At 36.7% G+C, this 10,308-nt stretch overlaps 2 protein-coding genes across 4 annotated transcripts in view; one reads left to right on the top strand and one right to left on the bottom strand.

The window, feature by feature from the left end:
- The first annotated feature begins 437 nt into the window (after positions 1–437).
- On the top strand, positions 438–8,722 carry METTL21C (methyltransferase 21C, AARS1 lysine). Of its 2 annotated transcripts, none has more exons than XM_056487519.1 (6): positions 438–455; positions 791–867; positions 4,595–4,746; positions 6,010–6,152; positions 7,690–7,807; positions 8,328–8,722. In XM_056487519.1, the coding sequence occupies exons 3-6, from the start codon at positions 4,605–4,607 to the stop codon at positions 8,720–8,722; spliced, it is 798 nt and encodes a 265-aa protein (XP_056343494.1). In that variant the 5' UTR covers positions 438–455; positions 791–867; positions 4,595–4,604. The 2 variants fall into 2 exon arrangements, with proteins under 2 accessions (XP_056343494.1, XP_056343486.1); XM_056487511.1 differs by lacking the exon at positions 438–455 and adding an exon at positions 671–692.
- TPP2 (tripeptidyl peptidase 2) overlaps positions 6,708–10,308 on the bottom strand; it is a 52,630-nt gene continuing 49,029 nt past the window's right edge. For both annotated transcript variants that reach the window (XM_056487497.1, XM_056487494.1), the window contains one exon: positions 6,708–9,984. In XM_056487497.1, the coding sequence (XP_056343472.1) occupies positions 9,895–9,984 (90 nt within the window). In that variant the 3' untranslated portion in view covers positions 6,708–9,894. The remainder of the gene's footprint in view (positions 9,985–10,308) is intronic.

Genomic DNA, 10,308 nt, shown 5'->3' with positions numbered 1-10,308 from the left:
AACATCTATGACATCTGCCTGTTTTAAAATAATCAGCCGGAAGATCTTCTGATAAAAGTGGGATTTTCATTATTTTAATTTGTTTTTCTTCCTCTTTCAGCGGATACAATATTTCCTATGGTTACGACCTGCAGTGAAGATGATGAGGAAGTTCTTTTTTCCTTACGACTGACACTTCCCGTACTGTCTGTGACTCAGGGCAGGAGTGCACCCAGAGCTTCCCCTTGCTCAGCAGGGCAAGGAAGACCTGACCTTTTCCTGGGAGTGGGAGCTTCATGAACTTCTCCCTGCCTTTGGGCTGCTGCCAAGTTGCCACACTCATTATTTATGCGCTAGTTTGCCCACAGTAAGTCGCTTGCTTGGCTCAGCTCCGCTGACACAAGGCGAACACAGGGAACAGCAAAACCGCAAAACCTCTGCAAACACAGAACAAGAGTCTGGAGGAGCCGAGAAAGGTTTGTACACTTGGGACTTCAAAGTCTGGGAGAGTTTTGATTTTGTACTGCACATGTGAAAGACTTAAGTGTAACACGGTAAGTTCTTTGAGCGCTGCTTGGTAATGTTACTCTAAATAACCTGCAATCTGACTGGCTGGAGGGGACAGTTATTCTTTTCAGGTGCACGCCTGTATAAAAAACCTCTGGAGTGTGCATCCACCCACAGGAACCTTCCCATGCCCTCTGTCACATCAGGTACCCGCACAGCTGCCCAGCTAACCTCGTCTGGCATGCCTTTGTGTTCCCTGCTAACTAACAACAGGAATACCTTTGTCTGAATTCTTGTATTTCAGGTCAGCTCTGTGATCCAACAGAATCCTGCTCCCTGTTTCGTGCAGAGTGACGGTCACTGCTAGCTTGTGGTGTTTGGGTGTGTTCACCTTGCAGATTCAAATATCACATGGATTTACTATAGTGATGTTCCTAACATTGACATTTCCTTTATTTCCTAGCATTTGTATTGTTGGTGTGTTTGGTTTTTTTTTTTTTTTTTTTTTTAATTTAATGTGTGGTAATATGAGAAAACTGCATGAGCTCTAGGAAACAGATGTTAATGTATGGTACAAGTATGGTTTAAGCCTCATCTTGCAAAGAACAGACTGCAACTGCATTTTCCATGTGAGCAAATGAAATTGGCTGTTGCCCAAGTATTCCAGCTACACAGACTACACTGAGCAAATCTGTGCTGAGATGAAGCACATTTCAGCAGAGTTGTGTTTGCAGCTGAACACCTAGTGACACAGCACTGCTCACTAACCTACTTTTTCTGGCCACGTAACTGGATATTAAAAGCTCTTTCCAAGCAATCGATTTCAGCAGTGTAAGAGGCACAAAGTTTTTTCATATAGGGGGATAAACTGTCACCTTAAGGTTTATCATCATCTTTCTTACAATTTGCCCCTAAGTGCTACCTTGTTGATTTTATGTAATATTGTCAAATAGATATAGTTTTGTGAATCAGATTTTGCTTGCAAAATTCTTTTAGAGATATATAATTTTTTAGTAAAATATAGGTCAGAAAAATTTCAAGACAGTGAGAAATGGTAATTTTTGTAATTCTAGGAGCACAGCAGTAACTTGAGCGTATTGCACATAGATAATGCAATAATGCAAACACTACCTATTTGTCATTTAAAATTATAAATAAAGCTGTGCATCATTAAGGCCAAGACACTAATATACTTGAATTCTTGAATTTATAAGACTAAAACTGTCCTGTTGTTGGCAGCTAAAAAAAAGAATTACTTTTAACTCCTATGAAATATTTCATTGAATAATTGTGGCAGTAGAATGAACATGAATATATATATATATATATATATATATATATATATATATATATATACACACACACACAAACACACTTATAAACCTCTTTCTGTTTAGCAAATGGTATGCCTCTACAAGATATTATTATAGTATCCAGAAGCTCCAGCCAAAAACTAGAGCCCAGTGTGTCAGGTAACATACAAACATAGAGTGCATAGTGTTTATCCCCCCAAATCACCACCTAGGAGCTCAGGCAACTTATGGACTTAAGGACCACACCAGCAGCAGGGTAACCACTGGTGTGGATTTTAGGCTCCCTGGTAATTTTAATGGATTTACTAAAACCAGCACAGTTTCTTTATAAATATTTAAGCACTCCCATAAATATTAAGACTCCCATTTTAGGGGAACTCAAAAGACAAAGTGAGGAAAAACATAACGATTTTTAAATTGAAAATGTAACATCACATTTCTAATTGAGTTAGAGCTCAGTCTGAATGTGTGACAATAGGGTATACATATATATCAGGATCAGAGATGCAATTTTATTTGCTGCAGGTACTTAATACCTGATCAACAAATTTGTACTTATTAAGCATGTTTCCAAGCTATTTTCTGGAATTCACTGCCACCCACAGCCAACTGAAATTTTGGCCTGTTGTAGTAAGGACTTGTTTAAGCAAGGAAAAAAATACAACAGGATCACTTTCACCCAAACGGACAAAATAACAGTTTACTCATCAAACAAGCCTTCTGGGTTTATGCATAGTAGAATACTGGACAAGGTAAAGTTTTCTCTTGCTTTTTAGTTTCAGGATTGGCTTTCTCACTTAAATAGCACAAATCATGCTACAAGAGCATTACAAAAAACTCCACCAAAACAAATACTCACCCTAAAACCTCCAAATATGAGAACGTAGTGCTCTGCAGATTTCAACATAAAATGTTCAGAAGACTGTGTCTTAAACCAAAAGTTTTCTGGCTGTAGCTGTCACCAGTTCTGACAGATTCTTCTCTTTTCATTCTGTACCTTCCGAATTGCACAAGTCTGAAAATACTTTTCACAGAGATTTCCTAAAGCATTAAAACATGAGCAGATTTTATTCTAGCTTAAGGCATGAAAAGGAGACATTGCTCAAATCCTAAAGCCTACTTTTGATTAAATGAAAAAAACCCAACACCTAGCTGTTGGAAAGAGGAACACTGTGACATGTGGAATGTGAACATGGATGCACTCACTCATGTCAGGGAATGCAGTGACTGCACCATTAACTTCAGTCTCTTACCTACCATCGTTGTATCTCAAATCTCACACCATGGGGGAAAGCCAGATCTTGCTACTAGCCAGATGGAGGCCTTCTGAAGGTAAAAAAAAAAAAAAAAAAAAAAAAAAAAAAAAGTGCAGAAATAGATTGAAAGCACTCTTTTCTGTACCAGTACAAAATCACTGCCAAGATGGAGCAAATGCAGTGTCAGAGGAATTAGAACAGAAATCCAGCCCTTATGAATAAACAGACCAGCAATAAGGAATATATCAGGTTTCAGCAGAATTGCAACAGTGTCAATATCATGTGCAAATCAAACCACTCATAAGTCAGCAGTCACACTGCTCCTTAAAAAACTACCTGCAGGTGTTGCTAAACATCCTGGCAACTGCCAAAGATTTACCCCTTCCAGTGAGAGTATCTAAACCAGCCTCCTGCAATATGATACAACCCAAATGATACAACATGTCTGCAGTGCCTGTGGCTGGAGAGATATGCAATCTCAAAAATGAGCAGAATGGATAAATGTTTTTATCATGGATAAAAACACAGCTCACTCCAGGCATCATGTTATGTGGGAAAGGTGAACTTGTACAGCCTCTGGCCAGAGCATGAATTATGAACATTTTGGTCTTTATATATAGATGTGTCTGTATCTATATCTATATCTATATCTATATCTATATCTATATCTATATCTATATCTATATCTATATCTATATCTATATCTATATCTATATGTTCATCTATAATTTCCACACACTTATAGATATATGCATATACATACATATATGAAGAAAACTCGTCAAGCAAAGAATTTCACTGGCATACATCTCTCCAAGCAAATCTATGTCAAGTCCTGTTCCTGCTTTTATTCATGTCAGCTGATATCAATCAGTTCCTTCTTAGATTGGGTGCTGCCTTATACACTGGGGATTCACAGAGAGAGTTATCCAAAAAGCCTCATGGATTCAATCTTCTCACTGCAATGATTTCCTGACTGCCATCTGCATATTCTCCAGTTCACTGCATTTCAGTGTAATTGAGTTAGCTGTTCTGCAGGAAAAGACAGGGAAGAGAAGGAGACAAAATCAAGAGCACTGACTGCAGCAAATGAAACAGTTTTATCTCTGGATCCCTAATTCCCAAGTTTTTTGAAAATAGTAAATGACACATATAAAAACTCAGATATTAAAAGACAGTTATCTTTCTTAGCTATTGCTTCAACTTATAAGAGTAGCTCAATTTTCATACTGACTAGTGGTATCAATTCAGTGACATAATGCTAAGCTTCTGCATAAATGAAAAAATAAACACAACAATAAAAATGGTGAGAGAATAAAAATTCTGACAGCATTACTACACTCCCAGAAACAGCTTGTACCACCCAGTGGAGTGGGGATGTCACATCTCATCCTGTTCCTTCAATCTATCACTGAAAAACACCCCAAAAGGCCACCAAAGGCCACCTAAATTACTACTTACCTTTTTTTTCCAGTCATATTTCATATGAAAAGTGTGCCTCCAAGATTTTCTAATATTATTTTTCCCCTTCCATTTCAGCTCTTTTGCCATGATTTCTGCACAGCAGCCACCATTCTCCAACAAAATTCAAAGAACAATGGACTGCCAATCCGAGGAAGAAGAAACCTATGAAGAGCAGTATGACTCTGAAAACTGCACTTGCACCTCTGAGCATGCAGAATCTGATGCAGGTTTAATCCAATTTAAATACTGCAATTTCTATGGTGTGCTAGCATATCATCCTTTGATTTTTGTCAGTCTTCAAATAGTAGATGTCATTATGTAACTTTTCCTTTGATATCCAATTTCTCTCATTATTTCCCCTTATGCTTGCATATACTATCAAATCAAATCTACAAAAAATACCCTTTTATCTGCATAATTAAGAAATATATTTTAAAAAGTCTCAATTTTACTTAGACATCTAAGAATTATTTCTCAATTACAATCTCTTACAAAAGAGGTATGGTTATAATATGCATTGATTGGGCAGGCACTGTTGAACATCATGGTATTACAGATTTCAACAGGCTAAACTGCTCCAACAGCTACTAAGGACTCCAGGCAGGCATCAGTTAAAATCCCTGCAAGCCAGAGCAAAGTTTTCCCTTGCAGTTAATTCTATGCATACCCTTGCAATAAAAGTTCAGTAATTCAGAATTGTGTCCTGGTTTTCAGTAAGATCAGATGGAACAGCCTCAGCACAAATCTGAAAAACCTCACCCACAAGGCTCCTTTCTATGATGAGACACACCAGGACAACTGTAGCACTGACTTGCTGAACTACATTGTGTATGCCAACATAAAGAGCATATTACAACCTTTCTTCTGTGGAAGGATGCTTAAAAAATAACCACTAGGAAAAGATTAGGTTTTCTTCAATGTAGGATGTAAATCTTAAATCCTTATGTAAAAAGCAGCCTGCTGTTCTAGAGCTGATGGTCTCACAAATTAAATCTAAAGCACAAACACCAAAATACAAGCTAACTTGGTCCTGTATTTCTTCTAGCTGTTATCAGCAGAGTTTTATATTTGAATTGGTAGCTTTTCCTGAAAGGCTCATTTCTATCTCAAAATAGCAGGAAATTACTGTCGTTCCTTCCACTCCCTGCCTATTCAGACTGTCTGATTTTGGACAGCAACTAGTCTTCACTGAAGGGGTGGTCAGGCATTGGAACAGGTTGCTCAGGGAAGTAGTAGAATCACCACCCACAGAAGTGTTCAAAACATCTATAGATGAGGCATTTGGGGACATGCTTAATGATTAACATAGTAACATTAATGGTTGGATTTGATGATCTTCCAGATCTTGCCCAACTTTAACAATTATGATTCAAAACCAGTGTCCTGAGAACTTTACTAGTCTATGTGCCCACATACTGTTGTTGTAAAATACTTTTTACTGTTTAACAAGTTGCATACAAACCCATTAAATTTCAACCCCTGTCTCACAGGCTCACCAGTAATTCTTACAATACTGCAGAACTGGGTTCCTAGAGTCTCACACTACTTTGATAAGGAGCACTATACGTACGCTGGCCACCAGATTGTCATTCAGGAGTCCATAGAACACTTTGGAGCTGTGGTATGGCCGGGGGTAAGTACACGAGACCACATGCAGAAAGCTCACGTGACACACGAGCAAACCAGGACAGCACACAAATATTAAGGAAGCTTTCTTAGATGACACTCCTGACAATGGAAGTTTCCCTATGCAGAATGAAGTCTTTCAGCAGAAAGCTCTGCCTTAGGGTCATTTGCTAGTTCATGTCAAAAGGACTGTGGCACCAAAGCATTTGTACATTGGATTTAGGAATCGAAAAAAAAAACCAAAAAACAATGAGAACTCAGGAAGAAATATTCAGCTTCCTCCATGCTTACAATCAGTCCCTGCTGGGAAGTAAATAACCAGCAGTACAAAAAGAAGGCTGAAAAAGGAAACTGTGAGAGATTAAATAAATAAAGGATTTTATAATGATTAAATACGCCTCTTTTAAGGAAAAGGCTGGAACAGGTTCTTTACAGTGCAGAAAATCATACTTGTAAGCAGTTCTTCAGTCTCTACTTCTCCTACTCTTAAAAACAGAATTTTACACAGACTAAGAAAACTGCCTTTGAGGGAAGAGAGGGTCAACTGATAAAGACAAGAAAATTAGAATTTTAAAATTTTTCAGATTCACATTTATTTAAAAAGCTCACAAGAAAATGGCAGACAATCTCAAAACAATAGAGAGCGAGCATATGGGTGTGTGAAACAGTATCTTACTTTGAAATGTCAGATCATCAATTCGCACATTAATCAAGTGTCAGAATGCAGATGGTAAAACTCTCCAAGAAAATTGAGAGGTTGCACAAATTGGACTGGTGATTCATTAGCTGTCAGTTTTTCCAGAGCAGGTAGACAGTGTTGCATTATGAAAAGCACAAGAGTTAAAACAGTAAAACAATTCTACAGAAGAGAAGCAAAAGGGGGAAGACAGTTTCTTTGGCATCAGTTTATGTTGTTAATAAACAGCCCACTTATATTCTACTAACTGACAAAATCTTTACAAAGGCCTGATAATATTTTCATACAGTGCTGTTTTGTTTTTTCCAAAGGTTATACTGTTATCAATAAACAAGTGTCAAGTTTGTAAAGAACCAGTTTTTAATATTTTCTTTGCTAAAAAAATTGAAACAAAGTTTTTTCAAAAATCTCTGCTGAAGTCTAAATGTACTTTATGATACTGGTCGTATAGCATAACATTTATGATAACAAATCAGAACATTAATTCCTACATATTGTTAAACTCTGCTGTTTTGTCTGTATGGTTCACATCTTAAAACTGCCTATCCTTGTGGGTCCCTTCCAACTCAGTTTATTCTGTGATTCTGTCTTGAGCTGTCAGAGGACTCATGTAGAAGTGTGTAGTAAATTCATATCACATAAACTTAAAACTAAAAATAAATTGTTTTTCTTTCTTTTATATAAAAAAACAGGATACATCACAATCTTCCCATCTTACATTTTTGTTACACTCTTCAGTGTTTCTTATTCTACTAAAAAAAAACCAACATCCTTGTATAAAAACATCTAATGAATTTTTGTGCAACTTAGCTGTTACCATCTTATGGATATGTGTTAACCATTTTAGGCACTGGCTTTATCTCAATATCTGGAATCAAATCAAGAACAATTCAACCTCAAAGACAAAAAAGTTTTGGAAATTGGTGCTGGAACAGGCTTGCTTTCCATTGTGGCCTGTATCTTAGGTTGGTAAATTTGTTTTCCTTTTGGATTTCTAGTGAACGATGATCTAGCTCTGCCATTGTCACTTTAAGGCAATGAAACAACATTTGTCACTGTTTAGCTTTGTTTTTAAATGAAAATTATTGTAAAATACTACTCTAGTTATTGGGGAGGGGGAGCATGGACCAGTTACGTAGATAAAGCCTCATACATGTCCAACTACTTATCTATGAACTTTGCCCTGTCTCAAGTGAAAGGATGAGAGGAAATAGCCCTAAGTTGTGCCAGGGGAGTTCAGATTTGATATTAGAAAAATTTTTATTTTACAGAAAGGGTGGTTAGGCACCCTTGGAATAAGTTGACCAGGGAGGTGGTGGAGTCATTGTCTCTGGAAGCATCCAAGAGGCATCTGGACGTGGGACTTGGGAATAGGGTGTAAGGGCGATTGTGGTAGTGCTAGGTTCATGGTTGGACAGATAATCTTTAAGGTCTCTTCCAACCTTAGTGATTCTGTGAATTGAAACAAACTCATGTTTTCTTTAGGAGCTCATGTTACAGCTACTGATTTGCCTGAAGTTCTTGAAAATCTCTCATACAATATTTCAAGAAATACACAGCACTTGAATATGCACAAACCTGAAGTGAAAAAACTGGTATGGGGAGAAGGCCTCGATGAAGACTTTCCTGTATCAACTTACCATTATGATTTCATACTGGCAACTGATGTTGTATACCATCATGGAGCTCTGGACCCCCTGCTAGCAACAATGGTGCACTTTTGTAAGCCAGGAACAGTATTACTATGGGCAAATAAATTCAGATTCAGTACAGATTATGAATTTTTGGAAAAAGTTTGCAATATATTTAATACAACCATTCTAGCAGAATTTCCAGAATCAAATGTCAAGCTGCTCAAAGCCACAATAAGAAAGAATTAAAGAGAAAACTATTACTGATCTTGATCTAGTGGCAGCACCTCACAGATTGGAATGCTTTCCAAGATTAGGTTGCAGCTTCTGTGTATTTATGGTTGTACAGTTGCAGCTGCATCTAAGTTTTGCATTGCAAGTATAAAAAAAAAACCAGCAAGGCAAAAGATATAGCAGTTTGTCTCTGGTTGATATATATGACCTGTTCAAACTGACCAACTCCCCTCCACTGAAGGAACAATGTTAGTAAGAACATTTGTTTTAACAAAAAGCATTAATCTTCTGGCCTGCACTGAACCTCTGCTGTTTGTAAGCTGCTTTCTTTCAGTAAGTTTTATTTAGGTACTCATCCAGAAACCAATACAATTTTTAGCTTCAGTATTTTTATTAATTATAAAAATTTTAAAGTATCAGAGTGAACATGGTGGTGTTTTGATCTTCAACTCTGCACATTTATTCTGTTGTGTTTTATATTTTTAACATTAATAAACATTTATGTATAGCTTTACAATATCTGATCAAGATGTAACTATCTGGCACTTTTATACATGTATCAGCCTATCCTGATACTCAGCTTCACCAGGATTTCTGAGTTTGCCTGAAATCAATGCAAAATAAAGAGTTTTGAAAATATACAAGAGTACCTATGCATCAGCAATTCTGAGAAACATTGCAACAGTTCGAGAGGTTGAATTTTTCTTAAAAACATTAAATGTAAACTCTTGCAAATAATACAGGTGTCCATTATTTTCATCTCTTAAGTAAGATTTTAGCTACCCTTAAAGTAGCTTTAAGGCCTTCATACAATTGAAATTAAGATCAAACATGTTAAAATTCAGTGTACCATAAAAAATACAGAACTTTTACAGGTTTGCAGTTAAAAGTAACAATTCAGGACATAACATGCATGCAGTAATTCTTTCCAAACTAATTCCAAATCCTTGATGTTGGCAGTTCTGGCACATCCATTGCCAGCAATGGGATGCACAATAAGGAAACTCCCTGATGACAGGAGTTAGGTTAACAGGTATTAAGCCATACCCAGGTGCCTTTACTGATAAATACACACAATTTAATAATCAGCATTCAGTAATGAAAACATGCGTTTGATAAAAAGTCAAACTTCTTTTTTCCTATCCTGTCCCATATAAAATCAATTTAATTTTACAATTGTTGATTCTCTAGAATACACAATAATCAGGTGGATACATGACAGGAAGCCAATTTGCAGTGAAAGTTGCACAGTGAGTCCATCCAAGCAGCTTCATTAGCTGAAGAAAAAAAGCACATATAAAAAAAAATGAGTCTTACTCTTTTTAACATCTAAATTTAAACAAACACTGCACTGATATCAACATTTTACTATACATGTCTATTATCAGAAAGACAACAGATCAGAGATCTGGTAAGCTTTGAACTCCTCAGTCCTGAATGTGGGACCCCTCCCCCCCATTCTGTATGATCACATTTTTTCAATGTAATGCACATGAATTTAATCTCAGGAATTCCCATTTATTTTCCATTAAATTCTATGAGTAGAAATTATGACTAATAATAGCAAGAAATAACAGTGGTTAAGCAACAACATAAGGGGA

The sequence above is a fragment of the Oenanthe melanoleuca genome, chromosome 1, assembly GCF_029582105.1.
Source record: "Oenanthe melanoleuca isolate GR-GAL-2019-014 chromosome 1, OMel1.0, whole genome shotgun sequence".
Classification (NCBI taxonomy): Eukaryota; Metazoa; Chordata; class Aves; order Passeriformes; family Muscicapidae; genus Oenanthe; species Oenanthe melanoleuca.
This window is presented reverse-complemented; position numbering and strand designations above follow the sequence as displayed.

Coding starts and splice junctions, on each gene's coding strand:
- METTL21C (XM_056487519.1), top strand. CDS start 4,605: ATGATTTCTGCACAGCAGCCACCATTCTCCAACAAAATTCAAAGAACA. Junction 4,747..6,009: donor GCATGCAGAATCTGATGCAG/GTTTAATCCAAT, acceptor CCTGTCTCACAG/GCTCACCAGTAATTCTTACA. Junction 6,153..7,689: donor GAGCTGTGGTATGGCCGGGG/GTAAGTACACGA, acceptor TAACCATTTTAG/GCACTGGCTTTATCTCAATA.